Source organism: Danio rerio, chromosome 7 (assembly GCF_052040795.2).
Source record: "Danio rerio strain M-AB ecotype USA chromosome 7, GRCz13ab, whole genome shotgun sequence".
Lineage (NCBI taxonomy): Eukaryota > Metazoa > Chordata > Actinopteri > Cypriniformes > Danionidae > Danio > Danio rerio.
The window spans coordinates 50204811-50228679 of NC_141027.1; the positions used below are offsets into that span (position 1 = coordinate 50204811).

Consider the following 23869-nt stretch of genomic DNA (forward strand, 5'->3'; position numbering starts at 1 on the left):
CCACAGAACCTCAATGGGCTATTTGCACAGCTAGTGTTTTTCAGCCAATTATAAAATTCCGGTGAAAGTTTAATGTGACTATTTTTAATTTCATAAGGTTTCTTTTACATCTTCAATGTTGTGATGTTATTACAATACATTCAGTTAAACAGACTTAAGCATTCAACGAGATGAAAGACCATGTAAATGCTAGCGCCATCAGTAGCTACATGTTAGAGCATGTCAATTTTCCTATTTCAATAGCACAATTTTTATTTATTTTAATTTTTTACCAGTAGGCAGCAGTTCTTGTGCGGTCTGAAACCCACTTTAGATCGTATATCAGTCAGGCAGTGAAGATCGCTTGATTTTTTTTAAAGAAATCAGACCCACCGTAAAAAAAAGCTAAAAAAAAAAAAGAATAAAAAAATAGGGTAATCTAAATTGTTTCACTTGAGCCAATGACACTAAAACAATCCCCAAATCACCAAAAACAAATCATTTGCCTTAAAATTTTCTATCTCCCTGAGAACAATTTTATATAACCTGGTACAAAGCATGTTTGTCTTGAAGACAATTAATTGAAAATCTCTTTTTGTTCTAAACAAGAAATAAAAATAAAATGTATATTCCCCATAAAATGTTCATTCATCCAATTAAAAAAAAAAAAAGCTTCACATCTAAATTTGTTCACAAGCCAATGAAAAATAAATCATTTGCCTTAAACAATAGATATTTTTATAAGTCCATGAAAGTACAAAGCGTATTGAAATCATTGCTCTATGTGGGAAACTGGAGCTATATAGGAGAATACTCGTGTCCCATACATTGCACAACTCTGAGTGCCTCTGTTGTCAGCAGTCTGGCAGAATAAGCAGGTAAGAGGCAGTACTGTCAGTTAACCTTTTTATTCTGCCCTCATAACATGAACAAACCTTAACAGGGTGATACCACCAGGTTGCTTCCTTTACACCAGGGGTGTCCAAACTCAGTCCTGGAGGGCCAGTGTCCTGCATGGTTTAGCTCCAACTTCCTTCAACACACCTCCCTGGACGTACCTAGAAATACCTAGAAAGAGCTTAATTAGCTAGTTTAGGTGTGTTTAATTGGGGCTGGAACTAAAATATGCAGGACAACGGCCCTCCAGGACCGAGTTTGGACAGCCCTGCTTTACACATTACCCTTGTTGAGGGTGATGGCCAATATTTTATAAATAAAGAAATACTGGGATTTAATCACAGAAACCAACTCAAACATGAACACACATAAAGTTTATAACAAAACAACTCCTGTATACTAACTAATATAATACATACATTAACTCTAAACCATTTCCCTTGATGGCTATAGTGCTGTGGGTCAGGTGAGTAACTTTAACATTTTACATTGGTCAAACAAAATATTTCTTAGTTGAGTTCTTATTCAAAAGCATTTAGGTTTTAAAAAAAATATATACTACATGAAAAATAAAACAAATACAAGTAAACTGAAATGAAAGATACATTTTTAATTGGATAAAGTACTGCTTGAATATTTTTTTGTATGGGATGACTGTTCACTGGAATCGTTTGGGCTGGCTGACTGAAAACTAAAGGTTTGTTTGTACATACCCCATATCCATGAAGATTCAAATCTGGAAATATCTGCAAATGCACATTTTAAACAGAGATGGCAACAATGAGGCAAAACTTGAGGCAAAAACAACACAAAACAAGAAAACAAACAAACACACATACAACATCCCAAAGTCAATGGATTTATTTCCGTTGCACTGAAGTTGTTCACAGTAGTTACAAGGGGATACATTAGCGGCGATTCTATTTTTCCCGCTCGGTATTAAGCAAATCCGTGATACATTACAATCCAGCTTTGCTCCTTTTTTTTTTCTCCCAAAGTACAAAATAGGAAGGACAACAATGTGTATTGCTTAGAGTACATCTCCGCTTATTCTCCACGCTGTATGTTCCCATAAGTGATCATGTGTAATGACATCCCAGACCCTTGTTCCGAGAGCATGATGCAGAAACATGAAGAAAACCCTTCAAGATAAGTGAGATGAGAGGAAAAACGACAAACTGAAAAAACAAATATAACAGGAGAAACGAGTCGATGATGAAAAAGGCGAAGAGGAAGGAGAAATTTAACATCCACAACATCATGCAAATTAAAGCCGAATGTCGGACATGCAATACGAGAGATAGAGTCAGGAGCAGCAGGATCCCCTTGATGGTTTTAAGAAAGTCGTTTGCCCAAAGTTGTCTATTTACAACATGTGATTTGAGCTCGTCCACCTGTTTTACACGCACAATGAGATGAGATATCAATACTTCGTTATCCCTCACCCCTCCCGCCCTCCCCAAAGAGGCTAGTCTACATTCTTAAATTACCAGTAAATAATTTAACATATACTACAAGCTCTTTAATCTGGTCAAAGCCGGGAAAGAAAGAGTGCTTCATTCACAAAATCGGATAAGTGTTATCGTACACAAAACACAAGATCCTTCAGACAATCTGACGAGTCGCCCTGATGCAGACAATAAAATCTCCACCACCCGGTTTTGTATATATAAATATTCCCCAGCTTAATAAATTAAAAACGCATAAATAAGTTACAAAAAAAGGGTAAAAGTCTCTGAATCCTGCAGATGTTTCTCAATAGAAATTAAAATAAATAAAAAAACAATTCCAAAATTGACATCAGGAGTAACTCACTGAATACATTAAGCATAATCATCATTCAAAACTAGCATTTCATGAACGCTACGTGAAAGAAAAAACAAAACAGGACGTGGCAACACAAATTCTTCTAAGCGATGGAACCGATAGACATTTGTTACATAAGGAATATTTTCAGTCTGTACAACAGAATAGATCATTTACCGCCACTCCCCCATCCGCCCCGTCATTTTTCAAATAGGATCTTGTACATGACACTGAGTCCATAAAATGTTTTAAATTTTTCATTTCACAAAGAAAGACTACATTAAAAAAGAAATACAATCCAACAACGATCCTGGAGGGCAACTCCTCAAACGTGTGCGCTATGAAGTCCAGAGTTCCGTACCTTTTGTAGCAACATCCTGCGTGTACGTTTGTGTGTGCATTGGCAGAAAGAGAAGGACTAAATAAATAAATAGATGCATCGTGGGTCAGCTTATAGAGAGAATTCATAAACATCTTCGCTTTAAGGCTTCGCTCCAAATCCTTGGAAATGTGTGGCTGTATGTACAGTAGCTGCAGGAGGAAAAAAAGGTTGGAACGGCTCTCGTTGGCGTGTTTAGATGCATCAGAATGAGGAGTTTCCCTCAGTTACACGTCCTGTGTAATGTGCCCTCCATCAATGTGCCATACATGAATCTTGTGCAAGAGCAGGACTTGGGCTTTAACACGTTTTCTGGATAATTCCTGGTAGCAGAAATAAATAAAAGCATCATAAAAAAACAGAACACAACGCAATGAAGAACAAACAACACTGGAGATGAAAAAAAAAAAAAACACAATTATGTTCGTGTGTGTGTGTCTGTTTGCGCCCTTTGTAAAGTGTCGAGTCGATATTTAATTTTCATTCCATCATATAAAAGTTTGTAGAGGCTTGGTTAAACCAACTTGAGTCTTTTCTTTTCATCCTCATTTCTGTTTTCTCTTATTTTAAAACTAGTAAGCTAGCGTTTCTCCTGGTTTAAGGTTGTTCCTGTGTCCCAACTGAAGGCGCCATCTTGGCTTTGTCTTGGCCAGATGGGCATTTGGAGTCATTAGGCTCGGGCTCATGTCTCTTGCTGTTGGCATGCTTGGGCGTACCGGGCGGATGGGACACCTGACCGTTCTTCTCGTCTGAAAAGAGCTGTTTAATTACGTCAAAGAAGTTACTCAATGGGCTGCCTGGGTGCACACACGGGAGGAGAAGAACAAGAAAACAAGAGAAAGAGAGAGAGAGACAGAGAACAAATACATGAACAATGAGGATCACAGACGAGGCAAGGTGAGATGATGAGAGGCAGGACGAGACTGCATTAACACTAGAACCGCTACAGGGTAAATTCGACCTCACTGTTATTCAAATATATATGTTAAAGACCTTTAAAACTGTCATTGACTTTTACTAAAATTGTCTCCTTTACAATTCCCAGATGTAAAAAATATTTTAGATTAAAGCAGAGAAAATAATCGAGACATCTGACAGCAATTCAGAGCCTCCGAGACAAATTGAGATGTTGAACCAACTTATGAATGTTCAAGCTTTATTGGTGTTGTTATTTAAAGTATAATTTCTAAAATTTAAATAATTAATAATTAGGTTACACTTTATTTTAAGTCATATTAACTACTATGTAGGTACATTTAAATTAATCATTTGGTACAATGCCCTTATTATGTATTTACAGGGACATACATTGTGCGCATATATAAACATGGAAAATAATCCACCCTTAAATCTACCCATACCACTAAACCTGTCCCTAATTCTACCTGTATACCAGCTTGATAGCCTTTTAAGTCTTCTGCAAAAAAATATGAACACAATAAGTAGATTATGTCCGTACATAGTTGTTATTGTAACGTAAAATAAAGTAACCAATATTTTATCCAAATACTGTATATGATTAACAACACTGTGTTATAATATTACACCACGCAAATATGTATTTACTGACTTCTAATTCTCATAGACTTGTTTAGCTTATATCCTACCACTCTGAAAGAGATTAGTGTAGCCTGCATTAAAAAAGCCTTGAACTAAAACAGAAGAATAAAGATTTATCAATGATATTTCATTACTTTAGGCCCTTTCTTTGTACCTAAGTGTAAAAATAGCTTTTTTTTAGCCATTTCTATATGGGTTAAGTTTACCCAGACTGATTATTTTAGGTATACAACAAGCCCTGGTGGTTCTAGAGTTAACTGAAGACAATAACAAGCCATGTTTCAGAACACACGGGTGCACACAGCACACATCGGCAGGCTCGACAGTGCAGCTGTTTTATTGTTCCAAGGTCTTGCTGTGGCAGTGAGTCTCTGTGTCTCCATCTGATCTGTGATCTTCACTGGATGGAATGGAAATGTGCGTGACAGTGTTGATGTGTCGCAAAGAAATCTGAATGAAGAATGTTCAAGCACATGGTCATCTATTGATCTTTATGGATTTGATCATAAACTTAGATTTGGGATATTCATGAGTGTGCTTGTACATCAAATGATGAATTTAGCAAATACTGTATAAGTAATATAATACTCGTTTATTATGGGTTCCAAATCACTTAAAATAACTGGTTCATAATATTTGCTCCTGTAATTTATGATTTAATTTTTAACTATTTCAAGGTCTAGGACACAGGTATCAAACCCAATTCCTGGAGGTTTTATTTCCAACCCTGCTTCAACACACTTGGTTTCAAATAACACCGAATGACTCAATTAGTTTAATAAGGTGTGTTTACCTAGGGTTGGAACTAAACTGCCCTCCAGAAACTGGATTTGACACCTGTGATCTAGAACATCAAATGTTTTATGAATAAAGCCAAATGGCCAAAATATTGGGCATGCTGTTTGTTTCTGATTTACTTAAAAGAAGGAGTTCATAAGAATCAGTCCTTTGTGAATCTGACTACACTGGTCACTGGTCTTGATGTTTGCTTCTATAAATTATACATGATTCATCTCAATATTTGAGCTTGAAATGGCTTATTCTGCTCGTATCATAGACCAGTATTTTTATTATTCAAAAAAATGGAAAAAGTAAAAATAATTCAGATTACACATTGTAGTCACAGGTAGATTCAATTAAAACAACTGATTCTTTAGAAACAATTGCTCTCAAATGGCTGTATCTCGGTCATGCTGTATGTTTTTGATTCAGTTAAAAAAAATCTATAATAAATTAATGTATTCATTAAATAGACTATTCTGGTAACACTTTATATTTGAAGTTCACTTAAAACAACTGGTTTATATGAACTATTTTCCCTATAAACTGGACTGGTGATGCTATATGTTTTTTGATTAACTTTTGAATAAGGCCAGAAGGAATCTGCAGACATTTTTGGTTATTTCTGCGCAGAATTGTGTTAAAAATCTGTGGATTTATGCAGAATTATTTTAGGAGTATCATAACTAAAACCTCAATATATAAAATAAAAAGTAATACATATTAAATTTGTATTAAATGTTAAAAATGCTAACTCCAATTAGATCCACTTTATTTGGTAATCAAAGCAAGTCTCTCATATAATATCTTTACTAAAAGACAGAACATATTACTTTACAAACTGTATTGTAAATAAATCACATGGATATTTTTTATATTAGTCAATAATTACACTGTAATTAATAAAAAAAAAAACTGAATAAATATAAATTGACACACATTTACACAAGTAAATAAACAGAATCAGTGATGGCCTAAAATAGGCCTACTTATGAATCAGTTTCTGAATCATACTACACTGCTCACACTGTTTGTTTTCCTCTTGTTAACAGAACCAGTTTGTATTAGACATTTATTCAGAAAATGAACCAAAAAGACTTTGTTTATTTACCAGATTTTTGAGTATTTCTTTGCACGTCTACACTGGTTGCAGTACGTTTCTTGTAGAGTTTTTATTTTATTATTTTTAGAAGCAATGGTTTTAAAACAACTGAGCTGTATCGAACCATGAACTAATCTCACAATGTACTCAAAACTGAAATCAGTCATTGTTACAGCATATATTTACATAAAGCTATGCATACAGCCAAATATATTCCTGCTAAATTCATCATTTTTGCTTCAAATCAAAAGTTAAAAAAAAATAGAATCTTACAAATGTCTTGAAATGTAGTGATACAAATTGTTGCAGATTCTGAATACACCTGACGGCCTTCTCAGAGGGATTAACTGCACACTCTATTTGACACCAACACAGACTTGCAAACCATCATGTCTTTTTCCAATTTCATAAGTGACTGAGCAGCAACGGCCTGATAGCACATGGCCTGTGTGAACACTAGAGTAGATTTTAGTTCCAGAGCTCATCTCCGAGTCTCTCAAAACAATCTGGACTCCTCTCAACATCATGACAGAAAGCTTGGAATCACTGCTTCCCTGCTTTACCACAGCCTAAGAGACTCTCAAAGAGAAATGGCAGCTGGGGCAGCTTAGAGAAACACAGGGCACTGCTTCAGCATTTCAGACATTGCAAATCTCCATTTAAATGTATGCTGGATAAACTATTGCAGATATAGAAACCTACCAGTATTGAATTTAGGAATATGTTTCTATGAATATAGGATTTAATAGGAATCATATTTACGATTTTAGTCAAACCAAATCAAGGAATTAACATTATTTTAAAGAAACACATATTTACAAGTCACCTACAGTTAAACAGTTGAGTTTTATTATTTTTTAATCAATTCAGCTTATAGGAGGTCTGACAGGAGGACTTTTAAGTCATTGAATCGGATTAGACCATTAGCATAATAATAACAGTGTACTGCAAGACTGACGGAAAATGAAAAGTTACTATTTTCTATAGGCCAACATGTCTAGAAACTGTACTCTCATTCCGATGTAATAATCAAGCAGCTTTGTTGCCGTACCATGGCCACAGCAGGCACAATGATATTACACAGTGCTGTCACCAATTAGCTGGGGACTATTTTCAAACTTATTATCATTGCGCCTGCTGCAGCCATGGTATGGCAGCAAAGTTCCTTGATTATTACACTGGAATGAGAGTATAGTTCCCAGCCAGTTCCACTGCCTATGAAAAATAGTAGCCTTTCATTTTCTGTCAGTCTTACACTACAGAAGAGTCTATTTAAGTAGGAACATTTTTGAAACTCTTTTTGATTTTTTTTTTAAATGCTAATGGTCTAATCCGATTCAATTGTTTATGCTAAGCTAAGCTAAAAATGCTCTCACCAGAATCAGAGATTAGCTGAATCGGGTTACTTGTAAAATGAATTTACACTCAAAAAGTAGTGTTCCTTTAAGGTATTTATCTTTTATGAATTACTAAAATGAAGCAGATTACTGCATACAAAAATGCACAAATTAGGATGCACCTCTAGTGTGCGTTAGTGATGCTGCACTTTTTGCATTCCTACAAAAGAAGTATTCATTTGATGGGAAACTAACAGATATTTCAGCAGACTTCACTATTGCTTGTTTTCATACTCATATTGTATTTATAGGGAGCTAGAGTATGTAGGTCATGTAGAAAACCAGTCCCTTTAGGATTCTATGCCTCATTATACAGTGATTCTACAGATGATTATTTTGACTGTAAAAGTCCCAAATGATCAACATGAAAGGCGTGTTTAGAGAAAAGAGGTGCTGAGATACATGCTAACATAAAAGCTTGAACATCGTCTTCAAGCAGAAAACCTGGTTTAACAGACTCATAAGAGCTGCTGATTACTGTAAATGTTTAAACTAATGAGGCCTTTCACCAAAGTGATTCAGATGCAACAATTGACCCACAAAAAGCTGAATGATGCAAGAACTGAAAATGAAGAGAAAAACAACATGAAGAATGTATGATGCATATTCACTCTAGAGAATTTAAACTTTCATGGACCGCCCTATCAAGTGAGTTCATGCACAGACATACACACACTCCCACACACACATTTGTGCATATTTCAAATTTAAAGTGTCAGTTCACACAGAAATGAATTTTCTGCCATGTTCACCAATCCTCACATTTTTTTTTAACCATAAGACTAGTTGAAACAGTATATGGTCACACTTTATTTTGATGGTCCATTTGTTAAATCAAGCTACGTTGCATCTACACGGCAACTAATTCTCATTAGATTATAAATTAGGGTTGGGGTTAGGGTTAGTGTAAGTTGACATGTACCTGCAAAGTTTCAAGTCAGTTGAATGTCTGTAGAAGGAGCAGTATCAACAGATACGAAGCAGACAGTCTACTAATACTCAAATGGACCATCAAAATAAAGTGTTACCTTTGTTTTATTAATTTATTTTTTGTAAGATATCTGAGAGGGAACTATACAGTAGGTCAATGGAACTAGAAGTTCATCAATAATAATAAAAAAGAAATTTTAAAAAGCATTACATATGAATAAAGGGGTTTATTTCAAGTCTATAAAAAGACTTAATGAGTTACAATTCTATAACAAACTATAATTTTTTTTGAAGTTTTTCACATACAGATGACCATGTCATAACGATTATTGTTTATGCTGTAGAACATACAGTGTGGCCCTGTTGTCTGCTATGCACATACTGTAATATGCATGTGCATGAAATGAGTTTCATGTTGGTTTTCTGGCCAAGATTTAGAGCTTTAAAGAGAGATTACAAGATACAAGCCAAGCAATTTATTTGCATTGAATTTCAGGCCTCCACAATGCTTGTGGTGTAAAAGAACTACCAAAACACATCAAATGTTTTCTGCTCAAAGTTAAGTACGTTGTTGTGTAAAGTGTTACATTTCTAAAAAGACCATAACCATGGCTTGAACATGGAGAAATCTAAAGTATTTCTATTTTAAAGTATTCTAAAGTGCCTAAAGTATTTCTACTCTGAAGTAGAAATCAGCAAAGAGAAGGAACTGTAGGCCAAATTCAAGATAGAAAGTAATCTTTTTACAAATAATATTGTAAAATATGCACACAATCACTCTTATTGGAAGATGTGGAAAAAGTCAAAGTATTCTTCAGTTGTCAAATTCAGTTAGGAATTACAGGAACATAATAATCGATGACATGTTTTTAATTAAAAATAACACAATTTGAGAAGAAATGTCAATTACTTAGCATTATTGGATGTTCTTGTTTGTCATTTACTTTTTTGTCATTCTACTTTTATCAGGGGCCTTAAGCTAGAATGTTGGTCCTTTGGACTACACACACCAGCTACTTTACTTGGATTGATCATGTCAAAAATTGACATGGGTTGGGTTGCTGTAGAAAGGATACAGCTCTAGCCATAAGTTAACCTCAATTACTTATATTATTATTTGAATTACCCTTTAAATTAGGTTTATTAACATCAATAAAACCACTACCCCAAACCAAACCTACCCATCACAGCAACATAAAAATAGTAAGTATGTGTCACAAAAATTATGGTATATATTGAAACAGCTGTATCCCCTTTAGATTTTACCATTGAGGAGTGCTTTTGAAAAGCATGAGGCAGGCCAGCCTAGCATTTTTATATCCTGAAAATAAAGCGCAGTGCAACAATAACAGAAACTTCATTTTTGGGTGAACTTTCTTTCAAAAATATCACTGTAAGTGCCACGCATTGGAAGGCGAGTGTATGGCAAAGTGACGCACACTGTGGCAGAAGAGTTAAAATAGACCTCTTACCACCCCTAGAACGCTTTCCTGTCAAAGGAACATGACACATTACTGTAACATGTCTGTTCAGATCAAATATTCAGCCTTAAATGACATTCTCAGTGCACCCCATTGACTCTCCAGTAATGACATAAACTCAGTGATTCGGACTCCTTGCACAGATGTTCATGACGTGGCCACATCTGCCGAGAGGGAAGCATGCTGGTGCTCGGTGCTGTGCAGGTCTGCTCACGGTCAGTAAGGACACTCAAGCTCACATGCCCATTCACTCAACAGCCGTCATGAACAAGAGCAGGGTAAAGCCAGGGGGAAGGGAATGGCATGACTGACAGGGTGAAAGGATGGCACATCTTAAGGCTATACACTGGTGATGGGTTACAATCCTGATAACAGCTCTTCTTGAAGACAGTCCAAATGCACAATATGAATATAGTTACCTACAGCAGGTTCGGTTTTATGAATCATTTATTAGAATCAGGCACTGAGAGTGAGAGATTTTGCTTGAATTGCTGTAACATTGTTTTTTGCAGGATGCAGAATGTAGACTATTGTAGACAAAAACAATGCATGGATGAGCTGCTAAATGAGCAATACTCCAGAACACACTGTGAGAGATAATGTATCTTGCTCTTCAAAACATTCTTTCATTTTACTAGTAATAAATCTTGCAGTATATATAGATATATTATCAACTGAATTATCAACCCCCCCTTTTAATTTTCTTTCCCAATTTCTGTTTAACGGAGGGAAGATTTTTTCCAACACATTTCTAAACATAATAGTTTAAATAATTCATCTCTAATAATTGATTTATTTGATCTTTGCCATGATGACAGTAAATAATACTTCACTAGATATTTTTCAAGACACTTCTATACAGCTTAAAGTGAAAGGCTTAACTAGGTTAATTAGGTTAACTATGCAGGTTAGGGTAATTAGGCAAGTTATTGCATAACGATGATTTGTTCTGTAGACTATAAAAATATATTTCTTAAAGGGGTTAATAATTTTGACCTTAACATGTTTTAATTAAAAACTGCTTTTATTCTAGCCAAAATAAAACAAATAAGACTTTTTGCAGAATAAAAAATATTATTAGACATACTGTGAAAATGTCCTTGCTCTGTTAAACATAATTTAGGAAATATTTAAAAAAGAAAAAATCCTTTTGATCTTGTTTTAATCTTTAGATTGCATAAGATTATTATTATAACTGCTTTAAGATTTTAGATGTATTTTTTTCTTAGCTAGTACAGTTTAAGGGTAGGAACTGTACATGCAAATTTAGCTTAATTACAATTAGAGACCAAAACTTCAGACCAGCCTTGCATTTTTAGGACTTGTTTAAGATTGTTTAAGATTGGTGATAAAAAATGCTCAACAACAATTATACTTGTTCTTTAGTGACAAAATATACATTATGGTATGTTTTGTTTCAGCAAGCTTCAGCATTTTCCAGAAGCAGCAGGTGATAATTTAACACTTAAACAACTGTCAAATCTTTACTTGAATAAAAATGTGGACAATATGCATGTCTGAGTGATTTTGATTAAATAAAAATCTTTTGGCTCATATTAAGACACCATATAATGAAAATTAAAAAATTAAGAGGCATTCTCTTGTTTAGTAATTCTAGTTTAAAGACCTATTGACACACAAAAGAGTAAAAAGGCAATTAACACGCTAGTTTAAATGTAATTAGACTAAATTCTTTTACCTGTGCCTATGCAGGTTTTTTCAAATCTTAACAAGTATCATTTTCTTACTGCTCTGGCAGATAATTTGACTTGTTTCTAGTGTGTATTTTCTTAAACCATTAATTTCTAATATTTAGATGTTTTTTTTTACAGTGAACAGAAAGCATTAATAGCTTTTGTTGCTTTTTTCATTTTGCATGACTCAACGTGAGCTGAAGTCAAAAGTCAAAGTCTTCTTTTGATAAAATTTTACATTCAAAAAATGATTCCATCAAGTTGGAGGATATACTTAATATACAATGTAAATAAGTATATTGTGTCCAAACTGAAAGTCTAGCTTTGTGTTTTAACTAGTTGTTTGCATTTTTGAAAGGTAAATCTTTTGGCAGTCAATATAAATAATTTTTGTGTTACAATACTGTATTTTATTTATTTTTTTACACAAGTAATTATTAGCCGCCGTTTGAATGTTTTTTTTTTTCTTTTTTAAATATTTCTCAAATGAAACTTAACAGAGCAAGGACATTTTCACAATATGTCTGATAATATTTTTCTTCTAGAGAAAGTCTTATTTGTTTTATTACGACTAAAATAAAAGCAATTTTTATTAAAAAAAAAAAAAAAAAAAACTATTTACACTCAAAATTATTAGCCCCTTTAATATATATATATATATATATATATATATATATATATATATATATATATATATATATATAAATATATATATATATATATATATATATATATATATATATATATATATATATTTTTTTTTTTATTATTATTATTATTATTTTTTTAGATAGTCTAGAGAACAAACCATTGTTATTAGATAACTTGCCTAATTACCCTAACCTGGCTAGTTAACCTAACTAACCTAGTTAAGCCTTTAAATGTCACTTTAAGATGTATAGAAGTGTCTTGAAAAATATCTAGTCAAATATTATTTACTGTCATCATGGTAAAGATATAATAAATCAGTTATTAGAAATGAGTTATTAAAACTATTATGCTTAGAAATGTGTTGAAAAAAATCTTCTCTCTGTTAAACAGAAATTGGGGAAAAAATAAACAGGGAAGCTAATAATTCAGGGGGGCTAATAATTATGACTTCAACTGTTTAAATGAAGTATTGTATTATAGCATACAATATCTAATACAGTGTGCATTGGCAAATAAAGTAAGTCCTCCTGGTATTAGATGCACATATAAAATATGCTTCTTGTGCACAGCAGACATATGATAATGCAAAAATGAAATGCCAAACTCCAATTTCTGTGGATATTGCTTTTGGTGATAACGGAATTGGAACTGTCCAGCAGAGGGCGCTGTAACAGGATCTCCACCACGTGCACGAACAGCCATGAGAGAAGACAGGCGGAGGATTTCTCTGTTCTCTCATTTTCATCTTCAGCAAGAACCACAGTTTATAGCCCGTCACATTTCTGCTCATAGAACGACCAGTTTGCAGCCACATTTGTTGACTTGGGACACAGGTTTGACTTGCGGTAAATATATGTAAGAAATTCTCAGGATATAGACATAAACCCTTTGTAAAACATGTGAGTGTGCTCTAGCATGCTCGGTGAGTGTTTGTGTGTGTGCGTGATGCTAAGGAGAGTGTGCGCTTGTGCCTTGCAATGCAGTTCTGTGCGATGTTCTTTTGATAAGGTCAAACATGTATTTCCAGCAGCTCTAGATAAGACATCACATTCAACATTAATAGAACATCGCATGCATTGTATCTACTGCTTTTCAGAGCATTATTTTAATATTATGAACAATCCGATGGCCTAAAAAAGTCTTTGAAACCATCTCTTAACAACAATTTTAAAGACTGGAAAGACTCGTTTGACCTTGATGGGTGTGTGCAGCGTTCAGTGCTCTGCAAGGGTAGGCTCGGAGCCATGCATTTTTTTTAGGATGCTGTGTAAGAGAGCCGAGAGACAGAGAAAGAAGTGTGCCAGTCAGTGGAGAGATTGACCACTCACCAGACAGCTGCTGGACACCAGGCTGGTCATGTGTACTTAACAACTGAGCCTGAATCGTCTCCACCACCCGTTTGAAGCGTCGGCTGGGACCTGCCAGGGGCACACACACAGAAACACACGTGAATGTTTCACAATCAGCTAGCACATGTGTGGGTCTCGGAATAAATGTACATTTATGATGATACATCCAGGGTTCATTCCCCCTAGCGGCTGCCTCATAAAGTCTAATGGGATGAGGCTGATTTTTATAGTGCATTTGGCCCACAGCTGAGTTTATGACACGTGTGCACAGACATACTTTAAAATGTGTGATTTTAAGAACAAGATTCAATCCCTTTCGTGTAGCCAAGAGCGAGGCAGGGGGAATGAAAAGCGAGGGACGAGGTTTTGCGGTAATGGCACCAGCAGCGTGGGATCTTTTTGGATTGTCCTTTGAAACACAGCAGGTTGGAAATGCATAGTGATTACCAGGAGGCAAAAAGGCCTCTTTTGGTTTAATTTTTTCCCTTTTCCCCTCGAGCAGTTGGTCTATTTTCAGAGCCTTCGAAAGAGAGGGGGAGTGTAATAGAGGAGGGGGACGGTGGCGGAACGAGAGAGAGAAAGAAAGAGAGAGAGCGAGAGAGAGAGAGAGAGAGAGAGAGAGAGAGAGAGAGACCTTTTCTCACCACTGTGAGTGGCAAAGTTCAACATCATCAAGCAGCCTCTCCATCACCCACACACACATACTTGTATATATGGTTTATGAAGACACTCCATAAGCGTACTCTAGAAACACTTATTATATGGCTTTACCCTATCCCTAAACCAACCCTGTCAGGAAACCTGTGGCACATTTTGAATGTTAAAGGACTCTGTTAAGTATAATTTTTAAGTGTTTTTGAAGGACACAAGGTGTCTTCCTAAACCACCTTCATTGAGAACAAGAGAACAAGTCACACCCATGACATCATACACTACCTGACAAAAGTCTTGTCGTCTATCCAAGTTTTAGGAACAAAAAATAATAACTTGACTACTAGTTGATCATTTTGGTATCAGAAGTGGCTTATATGAAAGGTAAAGGCCTCTAGATTATACTTATTTTACCAAAATAAAATAAGATCATGTCTTGATTTTGAATGATTTAATTAGAAAAGTAAGCTCTGACTTTGCTTAGACAAAAGTCTTGTCACTTAGAAATAATGTGCAGTATAGAATATAAAGTCATGGTGCAGTGGAAAAAGAATGAATATTGTGTCTGACTCAAATGATCTTGGAGGACTGCATCCAAACATCTCTGCAATGACTCAAATCACTTATTAATAAAGTCATCTGGAATGGAAAAGAAACGTTCTTGCAGGACTCCCAGAGTTCATCAAGATTCTTTGGATTCATCTTCAATGCCTCCTTCTTCATCTTACCTTAGACTTGGTCAATAACGTTCATATCTGGTGACTGGACTAGCTAATCCTGGAGCACCTTGACCTTGGCTGAAGTATGAGGAGCGCTATCTTGCAAAAAAAAAATGCCTTCTCCTGTGGCGTGTAATGTAATGGACAGCACAAATGTCTTTATACCTCAGGCTGTTGATGTTGCTATCCACTCTGCAGATCTCTCGCACACCCCCATACTGAATGTAACCCTAAACCATGATTGTTCCTTCACCAAACTTGACTGATTTCTATGAGAATCTTGGGTCTATGCCTTGGGTCTTATGCCTTCTGCAGTATTTGTGATGATTGTGATGCAGTTCAACAGATGATTCATCTGAAAAATTTACCTTCTGCCACTTTTCCAAATGATCAACTAGAAGTTGAGTTATTATTTGTTGCTATTACAACTGGGATCTGACTTTTGTCAGGCAGTGTACAATTTGGTCTTTGTAAACCACCTAAACACACACATGCACAGTTTCTTCAGCAATTTGAATGGCTGCTGGCGGGGTTATGACATCAGAATGGGCATCTCGCTGTCACCATGGTTACCTGAGAGCAGTGTGAAAGTGACAGAGTAGATGCCGTTCTCCTTGGTGGCAGCCATGCTTTCGGTGTAGGTGATGTCCACCTGGAACTTCACTGGTTTCTGGAACACTGTGGGGCCGGCCGTGGACTTGTATTCTGCCCGGAAACTCGTCTGAGACACCACACTGTGGCTGAGGCTGGGAATCTGATGAAAGAAGTATTAAACATCTTGAAGGGATGATTCACCACAAAATGAAATCTCTGGAATTATATGGACATATCTTTAGAAATACATTCAGAACCAGACAGAATCTTCAAATTAGTTTTGCTATTTTCTGTGCATTCATTCATTCATTCATTAATTCATTAATTCATTTTCCTCCGGTTTAGTACCTTTCTTTATCAGGGGTCACTTGGGGAATAACTGTAACCCAGTACTGGGAAACACCGATGCAAATATGAATTTGAGCCTGCTTTCTCTCAAGTTTTTTTTTTTCCTTCACTTTCGTCAATTGAAGAAGTCCTAGCCACTGTCGCCACTAGGCTTGCTTGGTTTGGGACTCATGGAGCTGCACATCGATGGATTTGCTCTTCAGTGTTTGGACTTTCAGCAGTGAAATTTAAACCACACTGAACTGAACTAACCTGAACTTCAACTATGAAAACTGAACTGACACAGTTTCAGTCTACTAGAAATTCTATGTTAAGCTGCTTTGACACAATCTACATTGTAAAAGCGCTATAGAAATAAAGATGAATTGTATGGAATCAGTTTAGTCTCAAAAGAAATTCATGCAAAAGACACGATGTACACATGCGTAGCCAAATTCACGTGCATAAAATCAAATTCACGTGCGTAAAATATTTATTTATATTCACAAAAAATGTTCACGTGCTCAAAATAAAAATACATTTTCATAAAATACGTTTCACAAATGCAAAACACCATTTGCAAATGTATAAGAGTGTACAAAAAGTTTTGAATGTTTAAAACTTGCGAGTTTATCCTGAATGAGAATGTGCAAATCCTCTTTCACGTACGTGTGTGAGTATTTTTGAGACTTTCCTGCCAGAGGCAGAGTAACTCGTACCTTTCAGCCAATAAGATGAGAGCTGTAGTCAATGACACCAACTCTGCGCTTCATTTGTGCAGACTCTCCAGCATGACGAACGGAGAAAGCAGCAGTCGCACTTTTTTCATTTATTTAATTATTTGACCATAGCCTCACTCTTTTTATCCAATATTTTGCAGCTTGTCTCACAGCCTCATGAGCAGGTAATTCAAGCACAGCAGTGCCATTGTGGTCTAGCGGTCAGCGAGTTGCATTAACAAGCTGCCGACCCGTGTTCGATTCTCACCAGAGATTAACTTTTTTTTTTTTTCATTTTTATTGTTAAGACATATAAAACTGTAAGGTTGTTGAACATTTGAAGTTCTAAAGCAGCTGTTTTCTTTAAAAAGACTTAATAGTGTAATTAGAAACTGACTTGGAAGTGATCTTATTTTAATATAGTCAGTCGTGAACTAAGGTGGGCCGGTCAAAGGCTTGAAACTCCAGGGCTGAAAAGGAGTCCCTATCTGGCCCTGATTATATCCAATGAATGTACACAAGCTGCTGTTGTGCTTTAGTAATATAATATGTAGAATATACCCTATCATTCCGTAATAATTATATAAATAATCATTTTAAATGATGCTTATGAGTATATTTTTGTTTATTAAACTAGAAACTAAAAAATTTACAATGAAAATATGACAACATAAACTAAGTGTTTTATTGCTTATCACGAGCTATAGTAAACTTATTCATCTCCTTTTCCCAGAAGGTGAAAATCAGGCATAAATCGGGTTAAAACCAATGTAGTCTGAGCTGTAATCTTCATTTGATTGGATTTGATTGACTGAGGCAGCGACTCTGAACAAAGAACTAAAGTGATGTCCAGTTGAAGATTCTGATTTGCTGGTGGTCAAGGACATTATAGCCTAATTAAATTAATAAGGCTATTGTGAATGTGGTATGATATGTTAAACTGGTTGACTTTCTTTCAGCATTAAATACAATGTTTTATTTTGCTAGTGTCGTGTGTTCTGTTAGTTTCAGTTTTGATTACGTATGCGTTTGGAATGTCTCATCACTGGTTCTCATTACTGATCTGTATGTGCCACCTACTGAAATGATTTAGCATTTTTATTCTGCAAAGTCTCTATAGACTTAAAAAATTTAAAACCTAATTTATTAAAACTGACGCGATTCTCCTCAGCTCTTCTCTTCAGTGATGCGGCTGTAAGTTGGAGGGCAGATTGAAATCCTGAGTGGCATCAAACATGTTTGAAATTATCCCAGAGGCTCGATTTGTGTTAAAAATATTCCAAAAAGTATTAATGTTATATTTATATTCTACATATTATATTACTAAAGCACAACAGCAGCTTGTGTACATTCATTGGATATAATATATATATGTATATATAGATATATGTTTTTACAATAAAAATGAAAAAAATAAAAAAGTTAATCTCTGGTGAGGATCGAACACGGGTCGGAGGCTTGGTAACGCAACGTGCTGACCGCTAGACCACAATGGTACTGTTGTGCTTGCATTACCGGAATGATATTTCATCATTCTGCAGGCTACATTCTGCTCATGAGGCTGCGAGACAATAAATAAGAAGAGCGGAGCTGCGGCAAAATAATGGATAAAAAGAGTGAGGCTATGGTCAAATAATTAAATAAATTAAAAAATTGCGACTGGGACTGCTGCTTTCTCCGTTCGCCATGCTGGAGAGAAACAGTCTGCACAAATGAAGCGCAGAGTTGGTGTCATTGACTACAGCTCTCATCTGATTGGCTGAAAGGTACGAGTTACCCTGCCTCTGGCAGGAAAGTCTCAAAAATACTCACACACGTATCCAGGGGGAGTCGTACGTGAAAGAGGATTTGCACATTCTCATTCAGGATAAACTCGCAAGTTTTAAACATTCAAAACTTTTTGTACACTCTCATACATTTGCAAATGGTGTTTTGCATTTGTGAAACGTATTTTATGAAAATGTATTTTTATTTTGAGCACGTGAACATTTTTTGTGAATTTAAATAAATATTTTACGCACGTGAATTTGATTTTATGCACGTGAATTTGGCTAAGCATGTGTACATCGTGTCTTTTGCGTGAATTTCTTTTGAGACTAAACTGATTCCATAGTATTGAATTGAATTGAATGTTCATGCAAACTCCATAAGAAATGCCAACTGCCCCAGCCAGTGCTCGAACCAACAATCGTCTTGCAATGAGGCGACAGTGCTAACCACTGACCCACCACACAACCTGCATTGTTTACAAACAAAAAAAAAAAATCTGCAGATTTACACAGAATGGTTTTGAGAGTACAGTAACTAAAATATTAAATAATTAAAAAAATAACTTTTTACCTTTAATATTTACAATTCAAATCCAATTCATATGTACAAAAACAAAAACTGAAAATATGAATTTACAAACTGTTTAGTACATGAACCATCTAAACATTTACATAGTATTCAATACTATTACTGAAATTAATATAAAACTGAATGAATATATTTTTACACACATTAACATAAGTAATGAAATGAACTACGTTATAGACAAAAAAATCAGGGGCAGATTCCATGTGGGCCTACTCATGACTTATTCATTTTCAAGATTCTAATTTACTTTCATAGCAATAAAGAAGCCGCTCAAAGCTCATTAAAATGTTATAAAAATGGTCAATATGACTGCTTTGTAACGTGTTAAAATCCAAAAATTTAAGTTTGTTATCAACTGAAAATCTCGACATCTAAGTACATGCTTTCATAAGTTAAGTGATTTAAAATTTTATTAAATGTATCCCGGAGTCAGATCTTTTAAACTTAGTCAATGGATACAGTTCACATAACTGGTCTGAATGTCTTGCATGAACTAAATGACTCATTGCTCACTAGAGCAGAAGACTATCAGTGCAAAACTAATTATATCCCTGTTCTGTTGTCACACAGAGCAATCGTGAGTTTGGAAGACTTGTAATATAGTGCACATTTTCAATACTTTTTAATATGTTAAGCCTCATGAATGTCAAAAAGTCAAACAGGTTTTGACAGGTAGGGTGAGTAGATGGAAACTTACAGAGAGAAAGGCATGGACAATATCTGCTTTGATGGAGCTCAGAGGCTTATCCCGAATCACCACAAAGATCTGCTCCTCCTTTTCCAGGTTAATAAAATTTCCAAACCAAGATTTTTTGGCAAGCCTAAAAAAATACACATGAGTAAACCAGACATTTATTAAGCATGTCTTACTTTACTGTCACATAATTCTTTTAGAAATAATTTCAAATATAATGGCTTATTTGTCACGCAATGGGCTATATGCACACAGACTTTTAATTTTCAGTCAGGCAGCTCAAGGGCTTTCGGCGAACTGTTTTTCCATTACAAAATTGTACAAAATTTTGAGATCTGATTTCTTTAAAAATCAGCACTCTTCACATCCTGTTTGATATACGATATGAAGTGGGTCTCAGATCAGACAAGTAGCACTACATTAAATTCCTTTTTCCCCTTCCATGTCTTTAAAATATGACAGTTTTTTACCACAGTATTTTCAATGGAATTTCTGCACTAGCCTGTTGCTACTTACCTCACTAGCACAACGATCTTTCATCTCGTTTAACGCTTGAACAACTTAATGAACGCTTAAGTCTATTTAACTGACTGTAATAACATTACAACATCGATGCTGTAAAAGCAACCTTATGAAATTTAAAATAGTCACATTAAGCTTTCACCAGAAGTTTATCGTTGGCTTTAAAACTCTAGCTGTGCAAATAGCCCATAACATTTTATATAGTTAACTATGTTGAAAAAGTTTACCTTTTATTATATATTTTGTGAAAAAGATATTTATTTCAGAATTACTGAACAGCAATTTTTTGACAAATAAATCTTGCAAAATTTTAAATGTCTTGTCCTGTAACTTGTTATTAAATTGATGTGATTTTGCTGAAAAAAAAAGTTTGTTACTCATTTTGAACAGTTCTCTACACATTTCAGCTACACCAAAAGTGAATTTTGGTGGGAAGAAGATTGTCGTGCTATCAAACGACTTCAAAATAACATCATGACAGCAAAGGTTCCCCCTGACAGTTCCTGGCTAAAGTAAATAAAGCAATTCTTAGGAATATTTTAGACTTTTCCATGAGAGCTTGGCTGAATTTTCTCTCAAAGTAAAACACACAACACTGAAAGCTGTCCAGATGGGACTTAGTAAGCTGTCAGTAAGCTGATGTCTTTTGGACATAGCAATAAAAACACGTAGGACTTGTGACACAGACTGTCAAACAATTCAAAACTTAAATGATAAATGACCATATAATGTGCAACACCATGCAAACCTAAACAAAAAATGGTGTTTAATTATTTTAACTGACATGCTTGCATGTGATATTGTAGATTAAACTAATGAACATGACAGGGTTTGTTGTCATACTGGATCAGCTGACAACTAAGTTCGTAAAACATTTCTATAGACAAAAGCCTTTGTGAAGGTTTGAATACTGGCATATGGCTCATTTCTCAGCCCTGCTTGAAATCGCTGGGATTTTACCACAGTCAGTGACTATCAAGGCCATCTTTGAGCCAGCGCAACATACTGTGACTATCTCACCAAGAACTTAAAAAACAACAGAGGGATAAGAGAAAAACACTCCAGAAGTTTCCACCGTGCTGCTGCTTTGTGAAGCTAAGTGGAACTAAAACACTGAATTATTCATGACGAACTATTCCCTCATAATAACTCCAGCAACAAACTACTGTAGGCTAATGGGGCCAGGAACGCTGTTTGGGCCAGCACATTAACTTTAGCTGTAAAGCTCTTTTCAACTCCTAATAAAATTAGGAGAAAAGGGAAGTATAAAGTGCAAAAGTTATGTGTCACAATTAAACAAGCTTTAATTAAGTGTTGATGATTTGACTCAAAATGAGCTCAGGTTAATGCAAAAGGGGAATCATTTAGCCACACATTTGGTAAAATAATGAGTATTGAATGGGCATTTATTTTAATTCAAATTATAATTGAGAATTATTTTAATGCTTCTTTCACATTCCCGGATTTAATAAAGCTGCATATGTGACTTGACTGTCTTGGGGAATAGTTAATACTTACTCGGGGGAAGACTCTGGTGTTAGGCTGGACATCTCCTCTTGTGTGGGAACTGGGAAGAGACAAAGCAAACAAGCCTCAGTGGAATTTGCATCATTCTCTGTATCCAGAGAGATTAGCCATTCACAACCTGAGGAGGGGAATGCTGATTAACCACAGCTAATTACTCCAAACCTGCAGAGATTAAGAGTAATTCAACCCCCCCTACTATCAGCTCATCTGATCCTCTCACCGGTGGAAGAGCGAAAGAAGAACAGCTGGAGGTGAAGGAGATGCTTGTGCAGTCTTCATTATCATAACTAGATATATCGTCAGATAGAGCTGATAATGGAGTATCGCTGAGTTTATTACCCAGCAATCTGTGAAAAAATCAGTCCTTAGAGAATATCTCTCACTATGAGAAAACATGTCAACTGAAAACCGTAATAAAAATAATTAACTAGCATAATTTGGTGCTTATGCTTTAGTGATATACATAACTATCATTTATTAGGGATGCATATGACATTGGTATTATTAGATATCTTGTTGTCAGAATTTACTTATTTAACTGTGTCATTCTACTATTTTTATGAACCCTAAAGCAAAATTCAACGAACAAATAATAACCATTTTTTAATTATTTACTTGTCCTTATGTTATTTCAAACTAGAAAGCTATTTCTTCTGTGGAACAAAACAAAGAAACTTAAAGTATTATTTATTTATTCATTTATTAATGAATTGATTGAAGTCAGAGAGCTCTATTTTAACGATCTAGGCACAAAGTCTAAAGTGTGAAAACAAGCAAGCCTCCTCCATTCAGCCTCTTTACTTTCTCTTTACTTTACTCTTTACACCTTTATTTTCGTGAATAAGAAAATGGTGTTGTACGCACTCCACTCAAATTCAGTTCTAATTTCAAGCAAACAAATCAATAAACAATAATAACAAAGTGTGGTTAAGAGGTTATATCCAAACACACATCCTATTCTTATACCTCATACAGATGCAAATGACTTCAAAACCTGACACGTGGACAAATCCAAGCTTTTATTAAAACAATTATAAATATGCATAATAACAATGATAATAACAATAATAATAATAATAATAATAATAATAATAATAATAATAATAATAATAATAATAATAATAATAATAATAATAATAATAATAACAATAGCATCATACAAATGCAAATTGTCACAAATTAACTGAAAAAAGCATGTAAGCATGAAGAAGGCATGGAGGTAGTGTTTTTTATATTTATGTATAAAATAATACATTTTGTAACATTTTAATCCTTAATTTTTTCATTTGTAAAGATACATTACTGTGTGTATTAAGATATAATAGATATTGTGTGTATTAAGCAATGTGTAAAAGTTTGGACCTGCAAGTGCATAAGAAACATGCTCTGTGCTGGACTTTAGAGCAGCTTTTAGAGGGTCAATGTGGCATTCTATTTCAGTTCTTTAAAACAGGCTGACTTGCATGCAAGACATAAAAAAACACTTTCATTATCTTATAATATGCATTTAAATATACCTAAATATCCCAATAACTACTATACTGTATGATTTATTTAGCAATTAATTTTCCCAAACCGAATACTTTGCCGAATACTAATTTGCAGTGCTTGGCCGATAATCTAGTACGTGTCGAAAACAGGAAGTCTATTACCATTACTGGATTACAGTTTATGCAATTTTAAAGCAAGCAGTAATTGCATATGTGTATGCCCAGTGCAGTAAGGTATTGATAAAGCACTGCAGTTTGTACGT

The 23869-nt window shown here is 34.9% G+C and overlaps 1 protein-coding gene across 17 annotated transcripts in view; it reads right to left on the reverse strand.

Moving 5' to 3' along the window:
* Positions 1 to 1722: 1722 nt before the first annotated feature.
* The window catches only part of brsk2b (BR serine/threonine kinase 2b), a 268040-nt gene continuing 245893 nt past the window's right edge, over positions 1723 to 23869 (reverse strand). For 6 of the 17 annotated variants that reach the window (XM_087261795.1, XM_087261785.1, XM_087261793.1 and 3 more), the window contains 5 exons: positions 22108 to 22156; positions 20071 to 20194; positions 15949 to 16129; positions 13985 to 14074; positions 1723 to 3384 (listed from right to left, as the gene is read on the reverse strand). In XM_087261795.1, coding sequence (XP_087117921.1) covers positions 3362 to 3384; positions 13985 to 14074; positions 15949 to 16129; positions 20071 to 20194; positions 22108 to 22156 — 467 coding nt within the window. In that variant the 3' untranslated portion in view covers positions 1723 to 3361. Of the gene's footprint in view, positions 3859 to 13977; positions 14075 to 15948; positions 16130 to 20070; positions 20195 to 22107; positions 22157 to 23869 lie in introns of all 17 variants that reach the window. The other 11 variants (XM_087261790.1, XM_087261781.1, XM_087261789.1 and 8 more) reach the window with 2 other exon arrangements.